General features: G+C 39.6%; 1 protein-coding gene across 1 annotated transcript in view; it reads left to right on the plus strand.

Moving 5' to 3' along the window:
* Positions 1-1,419: 1,419 nt before the first annotated feature.
* LOC134634810 (sodium channel protein type 5 subunit alpha-like) overlaps positions 1,420-25,879 on the plus strand; it is a 172,257-nt gene continuing 147,797 nt past the window's right edge. Inside the window, exons 1-4 of the mRNA XM_065471659.1 lie at positions 1,420-1,504; positions 2,397-2,525; positions 12,625-12,716; positions 15,882-16,124. Coding sequence (XP_065327731.1) covers positions 1,434-1,504; positions 2,397-2,525; positions 12,625-12,716; positions 15,882-16,124 — 535 coding nt within the window. The 5' untranslated portion in view covers positions 1,420-1,433. The remainder of the gene's footprint in view (positions 1,505-2,396; positions 2,526-12,624; positions 12,717-15,881; positions 16,125-25,879) is intronic.

A 25,879-nucleotide genomic window follows, 5' to 3' on the forward strand; every position in this document is an offset into this window, starting at 1 on the left:
AAGTCCATTTGGTACATTTTGGTCATACTAGGTGTCAGAAAGTAGGCTTTTCCAGCATATGCTCATTGGCTACCGACCTGTGGTTGACAGGTGGTTGGCAATACTTTATTGTTTCCAGCGTTTTAGGCCTGAGAGACTTTTTCTGCTGTAAAAACAGTGATGGATTCCACTAGTGGGTTTTGCCCCATGGAGTTCAAATCATATGAATCAAACCTTAGTTACACAAGCCTAGAGGCTGAATGGTGACGGCCTGGTAACCACTGGTTGCTAGGGAAAAATAGAAAATGTTCTCTTTCAAAATAAAAATTAAACCTTTTGAAATGTGTTGGCTTCATTGGCACTTCCACAACTTTTAGTTTGAAGACTAACATTCTCTGTTTCAAGGTTCCGTTGCTTTTTTCAAGTTCCAAATAACTCGCTCTGCAGTTGGTGTCTTCACACAGACTATTGGTGAAAGCAGCAATCTGCTAGCAACCAAAGCCCTCTTTGGTTGCTTTTGTGAACAGTTTCACCTGATGACAAGCAACCTTCAGCAACCAGCTGCCAACCAGTTGGGGACTGGGTGCTGCTAGGGAGTTGGTGACTGGTCACTAGGCCTGGGTGACTGGGGCTTTATTAAAGTCACATATCAAGGTGCAATTTGGGGTTGAAACACCTGGGAGGAGCTGATGGTTGATCTGTTCACCTGTATTAAAATATCTGATTCTTTATCACAAGTATCTAAACAACTTATTTAACATGAAGTTTAAAACGCAGACAAAAATATTTCAGGTTGTACAATCTGCTCTTTTAGATTTTTTTTAACATAATACACTTGATAATTCTGCTTCTCTCCTCAGCTTTGTTGGCTGTGCTGCTCACTCTCCTGGTTGCCAGTCTCTGCCAAACAAACCACTTCCATGTTGTCTAGATAGTTGTGTTTGGTATGTTTTCTCTCCAAAAGATACTCCCGAGTGCCTCTTTTGATCAGCTACCATTCCTTCTGAATGACACACACGGGAAACAAACTAAATCATCTGTGACAAGTAACCAGTTAGACATTTTTTTCCCAGTCAAAGCAGTTGGGTTTAATACAGTATCATGCTGGTGTATATAGCAGTATACCAAGAGCAACTATAGTAAATTATGGGATTATGGGACCGTTCCCACTTTTACAGGTGTAGCTCGAAGCTAAAGTTATATTGAAAACTTGGAGTACTTCTACTTCTTGTTGGGAATCCCTCTATAATGTACAACAGGCTACGTAAGAAGACAGCAGGACCCGGGTATAGTAGCAGGAGTCACTCCCACATTGGATGCCACTAGTCTTGAATTCTCTCACCTCCACACAGTGTGGGCTTTGTATTGAACTCTGATTCAAATGTAAAGTGTTTATTGTCTTATGGGAAATCTTCTCAGTCCTTAACCTGTTCACGTTATTCAGCTTGTTCATCATGTGCACCATCCTGACAAACTGTTGCTTCATGGCCATGTCCGAGCCGGAGTACTGGGCCAAATACCTGGAGTAAGTACACCTGGGAACTTTTCTTTCTTCTTCATCAGCCACAGGTGATTTATGAAAATTTACATTTTATCAATGATATTCCTGGATATGCATTTCTTTCAAGTCATAGTAGCTATTGCAAAGTAATTCGAGGTAACAGAGGTAAATGGTTTGCAAATTTTAGTGTCTTGTTTGTGTCAGTCGCATACCCTTAAACTAATATGCTGTTAATGTTCAAAGTGCACTTAAGATGCTGCTGAATCGAAAAGTAAAAGCACATCTTTGATGCTTTGGGACTGAATTCCATTTTTTTCAATAGGACAGAGTTTTTTAAACTAAAGCTACCTTTGCAGCACATTCAGGGATCATTGGAAAAGTGCATATTTTTGGTGAACAGACCCTTTAATGTACAGTAGTTCATCGCTGGCTTCCAGCTGTGGAGGCTGCTGCTGCAGCTACTCGGTCAGGCCTAACGTGACAGACTCTCTGCACTCCCGCCTGTCTTTGTACGGTTGAATTGTCACGAGTCGGGTCAAACTTGTTTCTGGGGACAAAATAAATAAGTGAAGGATGTGTGGTGGAGAGTTTTATGAATATTTATCCTGGCTCTCTCTTCCACCCGTCCGGCTTTCTTTCTTTTCTTCATTTTGTCTTTCTTTGTCCTTCACTTCTTCCACATCCGTAACTTTCTCTTTCTTTCTGCCCTTGCTCTTCGTCTGGACAAGCATTTGTCGTATTTTCTTCCTTTACCTTGTTACTGTCCAGTTCTTTGCCCTCATCCTTCCGCTTTTTTCTCTTTTTGTGATCCTTTCTTTTATTTTTGCTGTTTCTTTTCTATCCTTTTCATTTTGTTTCATCACAACATGACTCCCTTCCCCTCCAATAGTGATAAATTTTATCATCCCTCGTTCAGGTACACCTTCACAGGTATCTACACGTTTGAGTCTCTCATTAAGATCCTGGCCAGAGGTTTCTGTGTGGGACCGTTCACCTTCCTGAGGGACCCCTGGAACTGGCTCGACTTCAGCGTCATTGTCATGGCGTGAGTCAAACACACACACTCACACACACACACATAGTATTATATAAAAGCTCAAAAGATTTAAGCGCTAAAGTAAAATGAGAGTTGTTATAAATGAATGCCATGAACAGCTGTAATTAATCAGTTAACTTCCTGCATACTGCAGTACAGAGAGAGGATCTCAATGCTGTGACCACCCCTTGCCTTTTAAAGAGCACCAGTTCTCCTGAGTATACTTTCACACAGCATTTTGTCTGAACTTAGTTCTTTATGACTCTGCCTGGATGTTTGGGCTCTTTGTGCTACTCTAGAATAAATTTGGACCAATCAAATGCCTTCCTGATGGATTTGCATGTGGTTACGTGTACAGTTTGTTCTCAGTGACTGTAGAACAGCTGCAGATGAAGGTCAGCGTCTTCATGAATAACTCTTCGATTGTGAACTCTGACGCAAGACCTGCACGAAAAACTGCAAATCGTGTTTACGTTTACTGAAACCACTGAAACTCATAGGTGGTCTACTGAATGGACCAAAAAGTCACAGGGTTTTATCTGTGGAACGTGAAAAGCACCGAGCGACATTTTGTCCCTCGGTGTTTCTTAAATTATATGAGAATGAAAACAAAAAAATTTGCAACCAGAGTTTGTCTGTTGAAATTAAGGTTGAAATTTGGTATCAGTGACACCACACAAACTACACAAAGCTCCTTTGAAGTCAGCATAGCCACAGTCGGCAACTTCTGGGACTTAGCCAACGTGTAGCCAACGTTCAAGTACCAACAGCCGCAGTTCCTCCAGTGGCCACTTGAGGCTCCAAAGGTGAATCAGTCCCCATGGACTCATGTTAAAATGTTCAGATTTACATAATAAACACATTTACAGCCTGATGCAAAATCTGTTTTTCTATGGGGATGATATTTTTAAAGTCAAATTATTTCAACTTAGTTAAGGCTTAAAGTTTGAATTATTAGGGGCGTGGCCTCTTTGACTGACAGGTAAATGGTGACACAGGTGGCTGCTAGGCTTCACCTCAGCTAATTGGAGTTCTTGAACTGGACCTGTGGAAGCCCTAACCCTGTGCTTCAGCCAAAAGCCAGTGGGCGTTACTATGGCTATATCTCCATCCTCCGATCACTAATGTGCAGGTTCTGGTTGCAAATGATATTATCAGTATAAAATGGAAAGTCCCATTTCCCAGGCGCTGTGGTAACTGTTTCATGTGGTGATCAGAAAAACAAACAATGGGTTGTGAAAGTTGAATGCACTCTGTGACGATCGGCTGATGTGACAGTGGCAGCAGGACCGCGTGATGAAATAGCAGAACACCACTCATCCACCTGCCGTTCAAAGTGTGGCACCACCGGAGTCTAAACCTCAGTTCTTACATGAAAGTTTGAGTTTGAGCAACAGCAGTATCACAGATGAAGTTCAGCTTGTGTTTTTAGAAAAACGCTCCTATTGCACACGGACATTTTAGCAAGTTCATTTTCACAAATCAAGAAAAAAAGATGACAGAAGAAAGAAGAAAATACAACAGAAGAAAACTGCTTGGATATAAAACAAGCAGATTGAGGCGGTGGGCTGATAAAACATGGCCTTGCTGGATACACAATTTAAAACTCAAACAATAAAAGATTACCAGGAAATTGTAGTGATTCTGCTATTTCATGCTTTTAATGGAATAGAAAAATAAATAAATCTGCAGAAATGACCAGAGTTAATCAGACAGCATTTTCCTGTTTTGAAGAGAGGCTCAGAGCTGCAGAGCGGCGTGGATGACGTGACTCAGTTGTTGTTCTGAGCGGATTAATGCTGTGGAATTAAAGAATAAAGGCGTGTCTCACATGAACTTGGATATATGTTCAGTTTCCAAAGCTAAGCAGAAGACACATTTGCAAAGTAAGGAGAAAGTCTGACTTTGTGCTGCCAGTTCAAACTCTACGCCGTTAATAAGCATAAGCCTGACCGGCGACGACTATCGCCGCTTCTTGAGCTTCTTCTTCACTGGGAACAAATGACACAGTACATTACACTTATTTACTGATTCTTATGCTCGTCTCTGCGTCGTTCCTCAGCAAAATATACTTTTCACTGCTAAATCAGCTTCTACAGCCAGAATATTTACACGACTAATAAACTGAAACTACTTATGATGACGATCACACACATACAGCCTGTATCATTTTACTGAAAGTAGCCTTGGAGATGTGGTTTCCTCTCTCTCAGAGTAAAAACTGCACCTCCTTCTGCACCAGACGTTATCGGCTTCTTCTCCAAGCTTCACGAAGCTCAGCTTTGAGGTTCGGGTGTAATTGTAAAGACGAGCAGACAAACATACATGGAGGAATAGCATGACATCCTGAAAGGGGACAGTTTCCCTAAAAAGGCTTACTATTGAAAACTTAATTATACTTTATAACTGTATAGTTGTGTAACATTTTAAAAGCTGGACTGGGCTAAAGCATCTACTTCCACCATTCCCTGCGAACTCCTGCAGAGGTGGGGTGACTGGAAAAGTGGTGGAGCCATTTTTAAGGGCATGAACAAGCTCAGCCTCTACAAAATATGCTTTTTAGCTAACTTTTCAATCGATTTTAAACAATGAGTGCTCCTAATACTTTAAAGATTCACTGTGAGCCTCTTTTTTTCAGCCCTGTAAGTGGACTCAGTGACAGATTCACTGGAGTCAAAGAATCTGTGATTTTTGTTTTTTTCACCCTCTCCTGAGGGCTGCTTATCAGCAGCTCATTAGAGACAAAAGATTCGTCTTCCTCGATTTTCTTTTGCTTTTTGATGCTTTTCTAAACAACCTTGAGATTTCTTTTCACACCGAGGTCATCTTCACCTGACCAATCCGACACGCACTCTGATGAAATGTTTTGTGAAGCCATTATCTCTGACTCTGGACTTCATCTGTTTTCTTTTGCTAAAGGACAGAGTCGTGGGTGCTGGAGGAATATTGGCTGCACTTTTTGTGGATACAAATGAGCGTTCACCACTCGGGCATTTAATTAGAGAGATTTGGAGAATGAGAGTTGGAACAACCAAATTAATTTTGCTCTCTTTATAGTCTTTGCGCTTGTGTTCTGCAGGTCTTTTTCATTTTATTTCATGGAATGCGTTGCACTCACATACACACCACAAAGGAGAATTTCTTAAGACTTCCTGCACTTGGATTTTGTTTTTGTTTAAAATCTGAGGTTGGATTTTTTTCTTATGATGGTGAAAATTTTAAAACGACCATAATATGAGTAAATGATGGCTTATTTTGTTGTGCAGGTTATTGTTTGTTTTTGTTGGTTTTTTTACTTAACTTGAGAACACCCTTCTCTTTCTAAAACACATTTTTCATGTATACTAAAAATAGTTGGGGTTTTTTTAGGAAAAACATCACAATAACTGAGGTGACATAAATGCCTTCAGCAATACTGACTGCATACTTGTTTTAAATTGGGGAAATAAAAATTAAAATCTTTCAAATAAACATCAACAGCAAGAAACAATAAAAGGCAAAAAAGAAATGTCGCCAACAAAAGAGACAGTAGATCTAAAACGAGATGAGTGAATATTTTATTAGCTGGATGCTACTTTTAGTGAATAAAGCCATTTTACGGTGTTTTCATAGAACAAAAAAACAGTGAAGTGGTTTCCTCAGTGACACCCTTGCATTTCCCAAATTACAGGTTTAAAAAGCACGAGGCTTCTCAAACCCCTCAGCACATAATTGACTGTCAAACCATCAATTCAAGTCAAGAAAAAGACTCCAAAGCTCTGAGCCTCTTATTCCTCTTAACAATGTTGGTGACGCCCCCTCTACGAGCGACATCCTGCCGCTTTGTTTCACAAAGAAAAAGAGCATGACCCATCCACATCGGTAATTGACTGACTGATGGAAAATCGCTGCAGTTTGGTTTGCTTTGTTATGAGGTGGTGATCAATCAGAGAGTCGAGGAGCAGTAGGCCTGTGGCGAGGGTCGCCGGCGGGTAGATGAACAGTCAGAATGAAGCGATCAGATCAATAGATGACCCTGAAGCTCGGCTCGCGGGTTACAGTGTGGTGTAATGAAGCGCCGTCACCCCTGCAGTGCACACTGTGTAAATTGAAACATTTCATGAAGGTGCCCTCAGATGATGGGATGCCAAGTCTGTCGAGTCACATAGTACAACCCTGATGATCTCCTGTGAAATCCCCCAGATGGAAAAATGGTCTCACTTAAAGGAGAAACTCCCCATTAAATACAAAGATGATCTGAATTCCTGTCAGCGAGTCAGAGGGTTTAAGAAAATAGAGCTGTTGTCTGGATTACATTCACTGATTCAACCATGTAAGGGAAGTGAAGTCCTTGGCATTCCAGAGCAGGAACACGTGAACATTTAAGTGTATAATCATACATTTTGAAGACAGTCCTAGAGTTATTGGAAGAGTTGATGCAATTTCAGTAACTCTCAGTGCATCAACTATAAAGTTAAGAGAAAAAAATTATAGTTGGAGCTGGAGCTGTGGACTTTCAAGCTCTGGACTCAACCAGACTAGCTTTGCATGATTCACAGTTCAAAATAATCCTTATTTATCTTACACAGTGCCTAAGTGCAGCTCTTCAGCTCATCTCTGTCTGAAACAAGCCAGTTGACTCCAGCCCCTTTTTTTAGAAACAACTTCCCCCTGATTGGCTGCCTAAGGTGACCGTAATAGGGATATTCCTCCAAGTGTGTGTGAAGCCAGTCTTCTGGCTCTCATGTCTTACCTAAAACATTCAATCATGATTAGCATGAAGAGCCAGCTCCAGAGTGGAAGCTATAAGGCAAGAAACAAAGAAAAGCTGAACAAGGCTGAGAGGTTCACACAAGAACAAATGAAAATGAGTAAAATAAGACAACAGTTTCCTTAGTCCACCTGCCTTCATCTCTCCATCTCTCATTCATCACACACACACACACACACACACACACACACACACACACACACACACACACACACACACACACAGTGTCACTGGAGCATGTCCTTGAACTGAGGGATGTCCTGCAGTCAGATGGATCTTTAGCAGGACAGGAACACATAAGTCACCTGTTCATACATGACACACACACACACACACACTGAGAGTGAAGAACATGTTAAGTGCATATGTTAATACACACACACAAAATGTCTCAATAAACACACACACAAGCACTCCGCCCCTGACACATCACCCTTATGCTCCAGAGCTTTATTAAAACCAGAGTGATGGTCAGTAAACACATACACACACTTTTTGATTGATGCTTTTGACCCCTCCCATCGAGTCAGGATTCCCATAGTAACCAAGATCATTTCACACACCCACACACCCACAAACACACACACACACACCCCTGTGTTACTGATATTGCTGGAGTAATGACATGTTAATGGCTGCCATCACCACACCGGCAGCAGCAGCAGACTCCACAGTCATTTCCACAGCATTAAAGCTGCAACGTGTGATACGTCGTATTGATCCATTTCTCACACTAAATCATCCATGATTTAATTAAAACACATTTAAAATTACTACTGTAAAGAAACGAAGCACTAATGGAGCTGAACAAGCACCATCACACGATCTCTTACTTTCATTCTTCAGTGGAAACTAAGTGAGATTTGAAGCAGAATTTTTCTCTTTTATAGCACAAAACAGATGGAGGAGCTCAGATTTAATGATGCAAATTCTAGAGGTATAAAATGATATTCACACTGGAAGAGGAACAAATTCTGCAGCAAAGACAAAAAGGTTGAAAACGTTGCCGGTTGATGAGCATTTAGAGAAAAGACAAAAAGATAAAGGCTTAAAATTACAGACCTGGACTACAGGCAGTACTTTAAAAATCATAACTATGATCAGTAAAAATGAACTTTGTGTAGTCCAAACTTGTGATACTAGAGCAAACAGGAGAAGAGTAGCGTTTCTGATGCAGGAGTTCAGTGAAAAGTTCCTTTTTAAATAAACATCTGTTTGAAAATTAAAGGGAACTGAAGGTTTTTATGGTCCATATTATAACTGCTAAATAATCTGAGAATTTGAGGCTTCCAAATATTTAAAAAAAAAAATCAAAATGGTAACATTATATTATGAATACTGCTCACATATGCATTTTTAATGATATATTTGATATATAAGATAAAATATTTTTGTTCATTTAGTTTAAAAAACCTGTATAAAGTTTATCATCTCTGAAAACTGCTAATAACCACTTAAAATCTCAACTTACACAATAAAAATCTTTTTTACATTTTAGTCTGTATAGTGTTGTCATAACAACAAAAAATGCCAATACTTTATTTACCAGTAGCTTTTTTTTTAAAAGCTACTTCGTGTTTTGGTCTTCAGAAGCAAATATGAGAAATCGTGTTCTGTTGTTTCTACTTAATAGAAGAATAAATTGTAAAAAACTGGAAAGCATTTGTCATATTAGGTATTATTCTTTATGATTTGGTAAAACTGGGAATAATCACTTTCAGTAAAATGGGATGCGGTGTTACCCGTACATCATTTTTATCACTTGGAACAGAGCAAGAAGGGATTTAATCTAATTTCATATTCTCAAGATTACATTTTTAAAAGATACAGTAACAAAACAACAAATAAAAATAACAACAACAATAAAACAACCAATGAGGTACATTCACATAAGGTCTGAACTGGTTCTTTGAGCCCTCTATTCTGAAGTGTCTCTGCTGCCACTGCCTCCATCAGCTGGTCGTGACTTCTTGCATCTAAACGGCGTGTTCTGACAGCCACACCTCTCTACGCCTCCTTGGTAATTCAATCAGCCTAACAGTCAAATCCGGTGAAATATGAGCCGTAATGGAGGGCCGTTAGCAACTCAGTATCAAATGTCTTGATCTAACTGGGGGCCCAAAATGGCCGCTGTTGCCTGGCACCTTTTGGCTCTCAGGGCTTCGTCTGACTCGATCTAAAGAGGGCGTTCACAGCTTGGGTGTGGCTTATGTCTCTTGTTATAAACTTCTTTTTTTAGGTTGTTGTTATAGATTTGATGTTTGTTTTATATCGAGTGCAAGAGCAGATTTTAGTAGGTTCTTTCCCCCTAGGAGATTCATACTGTGGATGTTGATGTAAAAATAAAAAAAACACTTTTATTCTAAGTTTACCTTATGTAGACTGCAGCTTGATTGGATTGGTGAGTTTTAACAGGTATAAAAACCAAAGGAAACACTGTTGCTGAGATGCCTGAAACTCCTTGTTTGTCATCCAGGATTGTCTTCTGTTACCCGTCTATATCACCAACACTTTTGGAAAATCCCTCCATGGCTAGACGGGAAACTGTTCTTGAAGTACAGAGAGAGAGAGAGAGCTGTGCATGAAGTGTGATTTTATCGTGGAGGGAGCAAAACAGCAAAAGTCAGAGGGAATGATGATGTTTGTGTGAAGCGTAGTTTGGATCTTCTTTTGCTGCTGGTTCAGTCAATATTGTCTGGAGAGAGATAAAACCCTGCAGCTTCAGAATCAGCGCAAAAAGGACGTAAACACAAAGCGCGGACCCGCCGAAACATCAGAATCAGCGAGCTGTCGGCTTTCAACCCCGACCGTGTCCGTGCCATCGGGTGAGAAAGGCGACATCACACAGATTCTGATCCGTCGGCGGGTCCGCGCTTTGTGTTTATGTCTTTGTGCAGAATCCGTGTTCCTGCTCTCATTTACTGTCTTAGCTGTTTGGTGGTTGTTGAAATTTTGTGAGGTTTCACCTGAGATTCTGGCCTTTCAGGCAAAATAAATTTATATTAAAAAATCGATTCAGGATTTTAATGAATCAATATCACGTTATCCAAGAATCGATTTTAATCGATAAATCGATAATCAAAACCCACCCCTAAATCAAATACACTGCAAAGTTTTGGCAGTTTCCTGGTCTGGAGTGTTCAGGTGTATGTTAACACAACCTGACCACAAAGTTTTGCAAAGCTGGATTTGAACAAACCAAATATATTTTGAATGATCTCCTTTGGATAGATGACACCAAAGTGGAGATGTTAAGCTATAATAGACAGCACTTCATTTGGAGAAAACCTAATGCAGCACCTTTGGACAAACACCAACTCTAAAGCATGGTAGTGGAGGCGTGATGATTTGGAGTCATTGTAGTCATTGGGTCAACCATCAAGTCTTCTGTATACCAAAGCATTCTAGAGTCAATTGTGAAGCCGTCTATTTGATGCCTAAGGCTTGACTAAAACTGGTACCTGGTTCCAAGCATGGCATCTACAACAGAATGGCTGAAAAAGAAAATAATCAAGGTGGTGCAATGACCCAATCAAAGTCCAGACCTCAACCTGGCTTAAAAGCTCAGACAGATCATCAAAGGTCAAAGTAATGGCCACAAACCTCAATGAGCTACATCAGTGTTGTGAAGAAGACTGGGTCAGAATTCCTCCACCATTTGATAAACTGATAAAGTCATACGGAAACAATTGCTTAACATTATTGCTGCTAAAGATGGTTCTACAAGCTTCTTAATAGTTGGGTGGTGTACTTGGATTTCCACCAGTCTACATAGAGTCCTGGAAAAACGTTTTCATATGGCTGTATCAGTTTAAAGAAATTGTAGTCAGTGCTAACTGTAGCCAGTTGTATTGTAGTCAACTCATGTCAGTTTGCACTGACATGAGTTGCATAATTCTTTTGGGTGGTTTTTTTTTTTGGAACTGCTAGAAAATGTTGATCAATAAATATCTGATCTTTTAAGCTATAACTCTGAGCTGAATTTTAGCTTAAAATGTAGGTAATTTGTTTTGTTTTTTAAGAGCAGGTAAACTCAATAGGTAATAATAACAGTTTTTCGCAATTGTTTGGATGTAGTGTGGATCATTTAGGACTGGCTTATGATTATTAAACAGTTTAAAAAAGTAACAGTTAAACACAGAATAATGTGATGTTTAGACAATTTATAACCAAAACGTAAACTTCCTGTATACTTGACTTTTTTAAAATCCTTTTTTAAAATTTTCCTTTACAGGTGTGTAACGGTACACCTTGATTGCATGACCTGTAGGGCTCACATATTCCAAATAAGTCAATTTTGGGTGGTTTAAAATCACGGCAGTATTTTCAGACTTTGTTGTGTTTCTCTTCCTTTGTTGTTTGTTGACAACCATCACACTGCCCCCTACAGGCTGTTAACAGAGTTTATCAAAGTAGGGAACCTGCAGGCGCTGAGAACCTTTAGAGTGCTGAGAGCCCTGAAAACTATCTCGGTCATCCCAGGTAAGGGCTCACCACCACCACCACCAGGGGCGACAAGAGACATAAAACAAACAAACTAGGAGACGATCGTAATCGCGTTGTGAACGTCCTCTCTTGTTCGTCCCATGTCTGCCGTGTCTTGCAGCTCCAGACCCCACCCACTTCCCACTCCTTGCCCAATCGGGGACCATAGGTGCAATCACCTGATCTGCATTAAAGGAACAATAAAGAAGGAAAAATCAGATATGTCTAAAAGTTTGTTAACAGGAGAATCGATGGCAACAAAATGCCTTCAAGTTGGGATATTTGCTAAAAAAATCTGATGAGCTAAACTGGTTAATTCAGTGTCCATTCCAGAGCCAAACACAAACAAAAGCATTTCTCATGATGAACTCTTAAAAACATGTCCTGTTTGCTGGATTTCTGTCTTTTTTGGCACAAAACTGAACATTTGATGTTTGAAGTTAGACAAAAGCAACCCAAAGGCATTTGTTTTGGTTCTGGTATCTGATGTTGAAAACACCACTCTGACATTTAAAATGTAACTATTTATCAGCTAAAGTTTACTATGTGGATACCCAAAAATACTATGTAAAAAAAAAAAAAAAAAAAAAACCTTACAGGCATTAAAATATTAAAGTGCTTGACTGATTTGCCTTTTCTCCGGTTTACATCCAAATCCATAGCTTTGAATATCTGATTTCCCCTTCTTAACAGTCGAGTCTTTGGCTTGACCCTCCAGTGTTGCCATCCGACCTGGCCCGTCTCTACAGTATCTCTTTCTGTCTCTCGCTGTATCTCCACCTTTCTATCCCTCTGTGCTGGCTTGCTGTTCAGTGTGGTCATACCCTTCTGTGTGTGTCTGTTTTTGTGCTTTTGTCTCCCGGCTTGTTGCAGATATGTGACTGAGTTTGTGGACCTGGGTAATGTGTCAGCCTTAAGGACGTTCAGGGTGCTGCGAGCGCTCAAAACCATCTCTGTCATCCCAGGTGAGACCGCGAATGCAGGGGAGTGAATACCAAACGCACTCCTCCCAATCTGCTGGAAGCACTAAGTGGCTGTGTTTGAAATCTCATCCTGCATACTACCTACTGATAGCTCTCTACTTCATAACAACCACTTTAACAAAGTAAACAGAGGTAGTATGCAGGGGGAAGCACCAAGGTTTTTATGGTAATTGGTTGTGAGTGGAAAACAGAGGCTTAGCAAACAGAAACAGCTCTTGGCCATGAGTCAAGTAATGGCACAGGAGAAAGGACTTCCAGTATTTAATGCTTCACCATACAAATCAACATAAATTCATACTTAGCTTTAGAAAACACAACTATCGTCTACAAAGTGTGATCACAAACTTTTACAAGACTCAAAAAACCATACCTGATTTAAATTTGGTTGAGTGTCCCTTCAAGGCCATACCCTTGTGCACCTCTGGACTTCCACCAGCTGTTATCCAAATTAGCATTCCCCAGAAGACCACAGCTCCCTGAAACTTTGTCCTCTTCCCATAAACCAATTCAGATTGTAGGGCAGTAGACATGCTGGGAGTAGTCCAGGGTCACACTAAGGGACTACCTGAAAAAGGTTAAAGGTCTAATTTAAATCAGTTGTGATTTTTGAATATTCATTTTTTCCATAAAGTTGCAAAACTTTATGATTGTACCTCATAGAAGTACACTAAATGCTTGCTCAGTAACATCATGTCAGTGCTAAATCCTTACAATAAATGTAGGATAATAATCCTACATGCACATAAGTTAATAAACTAAAATGGAAGATATGCCATCATGTGAGCAACTGGGATAATATTCTGATCCTGTGATAAGGAGGATAGAGTGTAAGTAATTCTTTTTCCACTGCAGAAATTTGAATAACACACAAAGTGGGACAAACAGATACAGAACTGACCACCTGATGCGTCCCTTCACCCCTTCTGTTGCTTTTGCTGTGGAAAATTCACCAGACTCACTACTTGATGGGGTCTTGTGGCCATAAAATTTCCAGGGGGCGGTTATTTATGTTCTTGGACAAAAGCGTTTGTCTGTTCAGCCTCAAACCTACAAATTTGTTCCTGTACATAAAATAACACTTTTAAAGGACAAAAAAGAGAAAAAGATCTGGAGAGGTTGGTGGTCGAGTGAGTTATTTCTCTGTTGATATCAGAGATCTAAGTTGAAGTCAAGAATCTGACAGAAGTTTTAGTCATTACTAATTATCATTAAAATATGCAAAGTTGGGATTATATATTGAAATGCCTTGGTTAGGTTTAAGTTTACCAAAAGTTTGCCATAAGTTGTTGCTATAACTACAGATCTCTGAAACTGAATGCCACTATTGTTGTGGTGCTTGTGCAAACACCTTCTTTGAGAGAAGATTGCTGCTTAAAAAGGCCATTGAGAGGGCAGGTGTACTCTTTGAGTTTGGCCAATCAGCACTGAGACCCATCCAACTGTTTTTCCAGGGGTTTTCAGAAGTACCCACGCTGAAGAACATATTTGCTCACCTGCTGGTTTCTGCAGTGGAAAACAACCTGCTAATTAAGCTTTTTACGCTATTCCAGTAAATATGACCTATCTGTAAAGACCAAATCTTTTTTAGTGAAAATGCTGACTATCCAAAAAATGGCTACCCATTTTTTGATCAAGTTGCTTATGGAGTTTATGCTTGCCAGATACAGCTGACATAATCTCATCTAACCTGTTCTGCTGTTTTTGTTCCAGCCTGTGAAGGAAAAAGCAGCAGTCTGATATTAGGAAACACTGTATTAATAAGACAATGAGTTGTTTTATGTGTTAGGGACTTGCACTTTTTACTTTTTTTGGTCTAAAATTACACACAAAAAGCTTAAAATGAGTAGCCATGACACATAAAAGGTCGGGGAACATAGCAACACTCTTTGCTAATGCACGTAGGAGATATCTAAGTCACTTAAACATTCCCAGCACACTTCAGGAGTGACCAGTTTACGTCCACAAAGACACAAATCAATATGCAAACTGTGCAGTCGGTTATTCAGATGTCCTGCTGGCTAGCCTCTGTATGTTTCCACTGTGCATGTTAGCATGCAGTGCTAACAGCATTGTTAACATGTGATGAAAACATTCTCGTGCCATGTTAGTGGCTATGTTATAACAGTGTTTAATCACATGTTATAACTTTAGTAAAGTAATAGCACCATGACAGCATGTCAGAACTGCAGCTTAGCTTTATTTAATCTCACTTTTCATTAGTTTACAGACACCTCCAGGTTAACAAACAAAAGCTATTCTGTGAAACAAAACCTTTGAATATGAAAAAGTAATAGAAAACCTATTTGAGCTGGTAATTGTCTGTTTCTAATGAAAGAACTAAGTCAAAAAAGTGCTAAGAGGTGATTTAAAAAATCAATAAGAAACTGGTGGTTTCTTTGGTAAGACTTGGCTGATAACAGTCGACTTGTCTGCACCCTTTGTGTTCTGAGTGTGTTTTTGTTCCTGCTGTTTTTACCATGTGTTCATGTGTGTGTTAGTGTTGTTATCGTAGTATTAGATGGGGGAGTTTGTGGTCTGTTTTGCTGTATTTTGATGGTGATTATTAGCCTATAGTGACTTTTCTTCATCAGCTGCTCATGGGTGAAAACCTGACTGTTTCCCCCAAAATTTAACAATGATTGACTAAAACTTTTACAAAATATTTTAAATTGTCATCTGAAGGAATTTTTTCAGGTTTTCACCTAACAGGAATGGAGTATTTGCATTTTTTATGCTTTCAGTTAACTGATTTGTTTTTTTGACCTTCATGCATAAAGATGGCTGTCGTTTAGTTTTACTTTTGTACCTTGCCTATGCATAAAAACAAAAACAAAACAACCTTTACACTCCAAGTCACAATTGACAATCAGGAACTGTAACCTTTGGAGAAAATCCCCTCTTTGCAATTTTCAAAGAGCCATTAATCTCATTTAGAATCATACCTTAGACGTAATTGGACCTCTGAGAGGTTGAAGTTAAATATTTGAAGGCATACTGCCTTGATCATGTCATTTAAGCTGGCTGCCATCTTCATCAAGTTAGCAGGTTTCAACATACCCGCCATTCATAGACCAGTTACACCACTTCTCAAAGACTTATTCAAATATTAACCCTTTCTGCATCCCTGCGCCCGCGGCGGTCCCTCAGGACTGAAGACCATCGTTGGGGCTTTAATCCAGTCGGTGAAGAAGCTCGCTGACGTGATGATCCTCACGGTCTTCTGCCTCAGTGTCTTTGCACTTATTGGCCTGCAGCTCTTCATGGGAAATTTGCGGCAGAAGTGTGTGCGGAGCACGGCACACTGCTTCAATGACACCTTGCCAGCCAACACCTCCTTCTACTGCAACAACAAGACCTGGGCCTCAATCAAAGACTTCACCGAAGATGAAGGTGAGCATTTAATAAGTGAACGAACAAGTTGCTTGATTGATTTTCACATAAAGATGTTTAATTTAATTTGTTGTACTGGTGCAATTAGTTAGAAAATAATTCATCTCTTGTGTCATTACTGAAGAAATTGATACTAGGAGGTAAAACGTGACATGGAACCAACTTCTGACCATCTGGAGTCTGTTAAAGTATCACCCCAACCTTTGGGTTAGAGCTAAGACCTCTTGTTGATCAGGGCTTGTGTGGACATGGTGTCTTGGAGCTTTAGATGAGACTGAAAAAGTTTCTTCAGAAAGCATTTGATGGATATCTGTTGTGAAAGATTGAAGGAACTCTGTGTCTGGCTGTCCCTTGGTCTCCCTTGGATTGTGTCTTAATTATGCATACGGGGTTTGGGTTTAAAATAACATATTTGGATGACTGCATCCAGCTTCCCTTTGTGCTCAACAGATCAGACCACGAGCCTTTAACTCTTTATAGCTTGTGGCATTTTTCTTTTTATTCTGAAACCGGTTAAAGCTGTTTCTGTTTCTGCCTGTAAATTGTAATATACTGTTGGGAGCCTTGATTAGTTGTACCAGGTATCTATACATTCTGAATGTTTTACTTGGGAAACAGCTTTGGTATATTTTTACCTATGATGTCATACTAAATACAATCCAGTTTACCTGTGTGCCTTTCTCTGTCTCAGCTTCAATGCTTACTACATACATACCTCCAAATACGCTTTTTACAATTTCCGGGGTTTAGACAGATCCTGAATATGGAATATTATTCAGAAATATCTAAAGTTAAATACACTTTATACCTCATTGAATTTGAAGCCTTAAAAATAATGTTGGCTTCCGCTAAGGCTTTTGTTGTATTGTCTAAATTTGTTAATTAGTATATGCCATATGTTACTTTGCATTTGTTTCATTTTTTATATGCTTGTATGTTTTATATGCTTGTTAACTAAACACTCTAACTAAACACGTTAGGGAGCTATACATACCAGTGGCTGTTACCAGTACTACACCCCAACCAAGTTTTGTTTATATTAAGGAATATTACCTCATTGAGGGTCTATGAACCCTATGGTCAGAAAGGGTTTCCGTGTTAAATGATTTGAACGTATCAGTACTTTTGGATTCTCTGTGAGTGAAAATGGAAATGTCAACTCCATCTTTGAAGAGCAGTCTGTATGACTTAGGAATGCCGTGCTGCTTCAGCTCGGTCAGGGTGGGCTCTTTTTGCTCCAGTAATCTAACTTTGTTAGAGCTAGAACAATGTTTTAAAAGTGGAAAATGGATAAAGCCACCATAATGTTACCCACTGGTGAGTGCAGTCCAATTTTGACTCACCATCTTGGTGTTTTGAGCCCAGATGTAACGATCCAGGGGTGGATATGCCTGTTAAAACCACATCATCATTGGCTCAGGACTTTGTGATTGACAACATCGCTTGGATAAACCTCCTCTCTGATACAAAATCGAGTTTATATTTTATTCACTATGATCCTAAATGAATAACTGAGACCATAAACTCAACTTTTTGGAAAAACAGGTATTGTCACCTGGTAGCAGTAGTTAGTTTCACTTCTTAAATCCAGAAGCTACGTCTGCACTCTATACCATCTACTCTACTGTGCAGAAAATGTCCAGTGCACTTCAGGAAGTGTGGGGTTTTTCCAGGGAAGCACAGGAGCAGCCCGTCTCTTAGCTCGTGGACCTCATTTAGAAACATCATTAGAATTCATCTCAAGTTTTAAATGAATTGAGAAGAAATCAAATTTCTCCATGCTTTGTACATGATAGCCCCACAGCTCACCCAGTGTCCTCTACACACCACAAATTCTTCATCTTGTGGCGAGATTTTTACATTCCTGCTTTATTAACTTGCTGCCATGCAATAATATTTTTTCCATGTCACCACGGGGGCTCTGTACCATTTGCATATAAATAGATAAACATTTCTGTGGCCTGCTGGGGACACCACAGGGGGCTCGAGAGTTTTAAATCCTGGTGTCTGTGGTTTACTGCAAAAAAAAAAAATGCAATAAATAAATAAATAAAAGGACATTGCAAACACCAAAATCACTTGTTGGCTGGAAGATGAGACGGTCACCTGCTTGTAGTATGTTCTGGATAGAGGGGTGGTGTAAGCGTGTGTCATGCTGCCGTGGCGACTGCTGTTTCTTAACGGGACTGGACAATGTCATGTTGCCGCTGTAGTTACAACTGACGTCAGTGAAGACACACACAGACCATCAGGGATGTGTTCAGCCCGTCCGACTGGGCACTTTACACACACGGAGAGGGCATGTGCCAGTCATGTCATAACACACATTATGTGGACTTCCATACATCACACGCAGCCACAAAATCCACACAGAGACAAGCTGAGGGCTCAAATTGTTGTCATAAATATTTTGTACTTGTTAATCAGTTTTGTATGTGTAAAAAGAGTACAAAGTATTTATGACCACAATTTGAGCCCATACGGAACACTTAACCTGAGCTGCATGCTGTCTTTGCTTCTCAGTGTGACCAAAATACACCAACTTACATAAAATATGTATGTAGCCACCGTGCAGCTACAACCGCCTGTGTCACCATGCACCTGTCAGTCAAAGAAGCCACGCCCCTAAAAATCCACTGTTATGCATTAATAAGTTTAATGCAAGTAAACCAAACTAGGTGTTTCAATGTAACTGGCACATGGTGTGCTTTACTTTCAGCTTAACAGAAATTATTTTAAACCAGATTTAATGATTTCAAATTCATCATTTTTCATTAGAAATCAAACATCTGTCTAATTTCTTTCGTTTTAGACTCAGTTCTTCCTCAGCAGATACGTTTTTGTTTTGTTTTTTAGATCAGTCTCACAGTGCTGACGTCTGTAGTAATGAAATGTCATTTATATAATTAAAAAAAAAAATTATCTAAATTACTCACAGTTAAAAAGGGCATCTGGGTGTGGCTCCTGCTTTCATACCTACCTACCTTCAGTTTAATGTTCACATAAAAAACATGGGCAGACACGCCAGCCAGTGAGGCCTTATGTAAATGCTCTAGGCTTTCTTTAAAGATGCAAACCTTTTTTTAATGCAATGCATTAATTACATTTCCTTTTACTTTCTTCTACATGAGCCAGCATAAAGGGCAAAACCCCCAAAATCAAGTCAACTTTTAGCCTGTTTGTCAGGACGGTGCTGCCTATCTCTAATGTGCTGCCTATTTATTCATTTCCAGTCTGCTTTGCCATCCATCACGTCAAACAAATGTCCCCTACAGGCTCCCATATCGACCTCTAAAAGCTGCCGTGAAACCCGAGAGCCGAGGCGGCGGCGATAAAGCTCAGCACGTTCAGCTGATCTGAAAACAGCCCTTGGTGGGAGATCAATGGCGGATGGTCTCGGTGCTAAATATTTCCCATCAAGCTTTGTTTGTTCTGTCTGGTCAGAGCCGTCTGATGGCAGCAGACGTCCCCGGTGCTTCAATAAATTCATTTCAACTGGCATCATGTAAGATCTATTTCACTGCTGATCAGCGAGAGCTTCATACAGGAAGCATAACATCTCCATGTGGTGTTAAAATGGATCTGAAGACCCTGTTATTCTCAGCCCTGCTGACTAGTACATCCACCCTAGTAAGTCTGCTTACACCATCCTATCATCAGCAGCTCCAACCTCACGATGTGGACGTTGTAGGTGTTTTAGTCTCATTATCTCCTGACATCAACTAATTACTTTAAGACCTTTTTTAAAAATTGCATTTAATCAATTTTGTTAAAATTCATCAAATGGGCAGAAATGAGAGAAAAATGGAAAGATTTCCCTTCATCGAAGAACATATTCATGGCTTTCACAACAAATGGAGTAATTGCAATCGAGCGCATAGGCAAACCCATGTGTTTTTCACAGCTTCTCCAAAACTTTTATATGATATATAGTTTAGTAATGAGTCTGTGTCTTATTTATGTCAGAGGTCTGGCACTTTTGTTGAACTGGAAACGTTGAGATCGCTAAGAAAGTTTACTTTCATAAGTGTTTTGGAGAGCAATGAGTCATCAATCCAAATTTCATTTGCAAGAAAAAAAAAAGGTTAAAAAAGGTTAAAAATAATAATAGGTTATTTCTCTGGCAGACGCCCCCTTCTTCTTTTTATCCCTGTCAAGGCTCAGTCTCAAGTTTCTTTTAACAAAGTGGCGAGAAAAGAAAATGAATGCGCGTTTTCAAACCCAAAGAAAACACTTTTTTTGCTGATCACTGTAAACAAAGCAAACTTTTAGCTCCACTTGTTCCACAGCAAAGTGAACACAGCGTTTGATGGATGGATGGAAGTATATTTCCACGATAAATTAATCACCATCTGATCCCTTTCCTTCATGCATCAGCAGATTAACAGTCTAATTCACTTTGACCAATAACTCTCGTGTCATACCTGCAGGTTTTCTTCCTGTAAATTTATCTCTTGCAGATGAAAAAAGCACGGGGGGAGGGTGGACGTGTGTTTAGACTTGACAGAGTAATTTGCGGCTCTCGAGTTTTAAAAAGAAATGAAATTAAGCCCACTCTCTCAATATCCCACAGAGACAATTTTCCAAGTTCCTGCAGCTCAGTGAAATCTTCCCAGATGGGGGTCGCTCAGAAAAAAACCTTTATTAAATGTCAGATCGTAGGCTAATATGCATACATATGGGGGGAGTGTGGAATCTGAACGATGAACTTCAGGTAATGTCTGCTCCTATCTGCTTTGTATGAGAATAAAATGCTTCAGTGGCTAATCTTAAGTGTTGCGTAAAAGGCCTCGCGGTTACTTTGAACCCGTGAACAAAAGCACTCCAGACTTCAGAAGTTTTTTTGTTGGCGAGCCGGGATGCAGTCTCTCAGATGTACTTGATAACAAATGAATGGCTGCGCTCCTAAAAAGCTTAAGTGCCTTTGGTGCTGCAGCGGTCAGACACGGTCAGAGGCAAACACAAGCGCCACACAACCTGTTTGTTTGCCGAAAGGAGAAAGTTTGCATGTGCGCAGCCACCGTCATGGAAAGAAGAACAAGGCTTTTGTCGTCTTTGTAGACTGAAATGCTAAAATGCTTTGTTTCTCTTTGACAAGTCAAGGTTTTTTTTGTTTTTTAAGGTGTTTAAACACTGCTTCTTGGGGTCCACCAGCTTCTTTTTGTTTTGCTGAAAACTCTCAGGGAAATGCTATAAGACATCCTGGCCCCATGGAAAACTGCGTAATAGCTCCGCTGGTCCCCAGAACAGTATTTCCACAATAAAGCCTGTAAAAAGGCATGATTACTTCTTTTTTTTTTTAAGGAGTCTTTTATCTCTTTAAAATATGTGGCATGTTACACCATACCTTTTCCAAAACCAAACCATCCATTTTCTTCATGGTGACATAAACCTAAGAAAAGAGATGACTGCATAGTGCAGCTGGATATTTAGTTGGTTATTTTTATAAAACTCAAAGTCCTTAAAAATTATATTTATTCTCCTTCGTGGCTAATCTCAAAAAGAATAGCAACTTTACATCTATGTTATGTGTACATACACATCGTTGACCAAAGTGTGAGCTTTTGCTAGTGTAATGAAAAGATTATAACTGATCTCAGAGCAGGGAAAGCAAAGTCAGGGTTAGCTTCTCTAGCATACTGGTCTCCTGTTAGCCTCCTATCAAAGACTAAAGAGGTTATTGACAATATAAGTAAATAAGAATGATCTCTGGTCTGGTCGGTAAGCACAGAAACTGCTGGTTTTGCGTTTTTACCAGCCGCAGACTTTAACATAGATGGAAAATGACAGAAACTAAAGTTTGCAAGGGCCCCATAGTTACGCTAGCTTCCACAGACAACTGAGGCCACATAATGGTGATAATTTACAGAATTAATTTAATAGGCGATGGTAGAATGTTTGCAGCTGCAAAGAGAGAAATGATTTGTACGTGTTAATTGCCTATATTTGGATTTCACAGGGAAAGCACTGCTTGCCTTGCTTGTCCTGACAGATCGCTATGATGTAAATACATTTGAAGATGTGAACATTTGTGGCTGTTTAATTAATACTTTGCCAATATTAGTGGTTGGTGCTTTGATGGCACATTATTCACTTTTAAAGAACTTACAGAATAAATGTTTGTTTTCATCAAACAAAACAATATCAATAATTCACACACCAGGAACGACCTGGAGAAACATCCTTTCATGTTTTCGTACAGTCTGCATGGCTCACCTTCTGCGTGTTCACAAGCCTATTTTAACCACATCCACATAAAGTCGCCATTATTATAATTTGGTGATTTTATTTTAAATAACATGGCTTCTGTTTGTCAGCAGCAAAATGTAAGACGTTCAGATCAGGTAGTACAATACAAAGACTTCATTTACACTCACGTAAATATCACACTCTCAAAAAAGATGTAAAGAAATTTAATCAGGCTGATTTCGCAGAAAATTTAACCTGACAATGAACTAAACATATTTCTTATTTCAAATTCTACAACTACAGTATTTTTTTCTAGTTAGTTCAGTTTTAGAGATTTTCATTCCAGAAACACTAAAATGGGTTTCAAACGCTTTGATCAATACTTACAAGTGGAGGTGAAAGTAAAATAACAAAACTAATAAAAAAATTGGTGGAATTCAGTAACATAGAAAGTAAAAGCTGTTGCATAAGCCAGCAGAGAATATGAAAAACAAAACCTGAGGTACGTCAGAACTGTGAAGCCTAATGCTGTGAAACAAACACAGGTGTTACACCTTTGGCTGTGGGACTGGATTGAAGAAAATGACCTCCTGTTTAGTCCTTTCTTTTGCAATGTTATGTAATCGCTTTTAATGGCCAGAGTTAAATGAGTGTGGTCTGAATTATGTGTTGAATAAAAGATGAGCATCCTGTACAGTTGTTCTCGTAAGGCAAATGGATGAAAATGTCAAGCCAGCATTTAAGGTCACTATTTCTCTACAGAGTTACTCACGGCACAGTTTCCCTGCTCGGCTCGCAGAGGAGCAGCTTTTCACAATAAAAGTACAACTGCTGCTACTCTGATATACGTTTCCAGACAACCAAACCACCAAACCCCAACAATAAAATGGTTTTCCTGTTTAAGCAATGAATATGTAAACAACCTAAAGCCAGCCGTGTGTCCAAAGGGTCAGACATGGTGCATTTTCAACCAGAGAACTGACTCTTACTGATTTTTTTTTCTTTGTGCCATCATAGAGGTGGTTATGTGGGAAAATGTCAGCAGATCAGCAGGTTCTGAAATACTCAGACCAGGCTGTCTGGCACCAGTCACCATGCCACGCTCCAACTGATGCTCAGTTATAACTTCAGTAAGTCGTCTTGACCATGTCCACATAAATGCATTCAGTTGCTGTCTTGTGATTGGCTGATTAGATATTTGCATTAATGACCAAACAAAAACTACCTCTGTAGACATGATGTGGCGCAAAATAAAACGAGGACATCACATTTTCAGATGTTTGGCCTTGGTTTCATGCTGAAATATCGCTTTCCATGACATATTCTACAGACGCAGGTTTACTGTGACACTTACCTTTCGTGCAACAGCAAAAACCAGAATGGCAAAACAAATTCGTGCTCTTTGTTAAACTGTTGGTGCAGGGGACATGCTGACTACTGTACTGCTGGGTTTTGTAAGAGTGTCTGTCTATTGTGGGTTGTGTGAAATTGTATCAGCAGAGCAAAGAGGGTAAGGTAAAATTTGATGGAATGAAGCTACTAATAAAATGGCATTCTCCATCTGTGGCTCCTCAGGTCCCCATTCCCTCAAAGGTCAGTGCTGTCAGCGTGGTTTATGGTTTAAAAAAAGTAAAATTGTACTTGTTAAAATGCACTTATTGAGTTTTTAATATGAACTCAAGGGAAAGCACTTTGTAATTTTACATTACCTTTGTGATAACAGTGATTCTGTTTGCAGTGAAGTGGTTTGTATCCAGAATTTGCTGGTGAAAATTAAAATATGAGTCCAGTTTAATGACACTGTCTATGTTAGGAGTGTGTGAACAGCAGTGCACCTTCTTTCTCCACCACACCCCTTGTTTCTCTTGTGTGAAAGCTCTGAATGCTGTTTGTTGGGATTTTATCGAAGATTTTGGTCTTTGTCTTGCATTTGAAAACAGTAAAAATGTAGGAGCTGCTGCTGACAGACCTGCAAAGACCTGCAGTTCCTCTAATGCCACTTGAACCTGGATTCAAAAGTGAGTCAGTCTTCATAGACTCCCAGCAGAAAGCATGTTTACAGCATATGGCAAACATCCATTTTGGTCTCTAGCTAGTTTGATCTTTATAGGAACTGTATCCGGGATGATTTTTGTTTTTCTAAGTTCAAGTCAATTCAATTCAGGTGGCTGCTAGCTGAGCATGTTTGTGTTGTCGGTGCCTTTTGAAAGTATTTTTAATGCAACAATCTGACAAATAACACGACTGTGCATTCAATTGTTTTAAAAGATTGTCAAAAAGGTCTGTGTTCCAGATTTGGTGAGTGAAATTCTAGAATTTTCTACAACATTCTTGTCACATTTCTGAAGAGAGGACCCAAAAGCAGACAGAACTTGATCTTAACAAAATGCAAGCTGTTTATTAAGGGCTGATAGAAGATCAGACAATGATACAAAATAAAGGGCAATGAAGGCTTACACTAACCAAAACTAGACTGGGAAAAACCACTGTGAATATGGGGGGAGGTGAACTGATGTTCTGCCAAAAGACAAAGAAAAACTGACACAATATACACAGACAGGTGATTAGTACAGTAGAGACGGCTGGGAAACACAGCTGGAACAATTAGACACAGAGCCAGGGGAAGCAAAACTAAACCCAAGCATATGAGCCAAGGACTATCAAAATAAGACAGGAAACCCACTGAGACGCAGACTAAGACACACAACTTGACGTGGAAGACTGACATGGCAGAGGAGAAAGATGGAGAGAGCGAGGCATACATGAACAGAAGGAAAAACCAACATGACACATAGAGGGAATAAACAGAGACATGACAGAGGACATAAATAAAGCATATGACTGACTCTCAGAGGAGACACAGGGATGAGACAAAGACACAAAAGGAACGTAACAGACAAGAACAATGAATCTGAAATACAAATAAACTCAGAGACACTAAAAGAACTAAACTCAAGACTAAACCGTACAAAGCTTGAACTTAAATCATCATCGTCATACAGAGGAAAGAACCAAAAATAAACTCTAAACGCTGGGTCACAGACCCAGGACCATGACGGTTCTAGGACAGATGGCAGTGGCAAAGCTATAGTTGAGGCTTCAGTCTGGTACTTTACAAATCAGTGGGTCCCTGTGGCTAATCCATGTGTTTGTATAACACTTATCTACTTGGCACCAACATTATGTTATTTTTTTAAGGGTTTGTTTGATTCCTCGAGCTCACAGATATTTATAAGCTATGTTCTTCAGTGAGTCCTCTTGTTTAGAAGAGGAATGGTAAAGGTTAAATACATTAATTCCATCCTCAGGAGGGACTGCTGTATCCTCAAACCACAGCTAAAGTTAAGAAGCGCTTGTTTTCCTCCTGCAGACATGCATTAAAAGCTTTTGAGCTTGTTATGACAGATACTTTTGTTCTCAAGCGAGTCTGGCACAAAGGAACACCCGAAGTACTCCATGTGATGACGTTAAAGTGTATTAATGTACTTGGAAATGGCTTGTGGTCAGATCTAAGTGTTGAATAACTGCTCAGCAAACTGTGTTTGCTCTAATGGTTATGGTTTTAC

This window comes from Pelmatolapia mariae, linkage group LG9 (genome assembly GCF_036321145.2).
Source record: "Pelmatolapia mariae isolate MD_Pm_ZW linkage group LG9, Pm_UMD_F_2, whole genome shotgun sequence".
NCBI classification, from domain to species: Eukaryota; Metazoa; Chordata; class Actinopteri; order Cichliformes; family Cichlidae; genus Pelmatolapia; species Pelmatolapia mariae.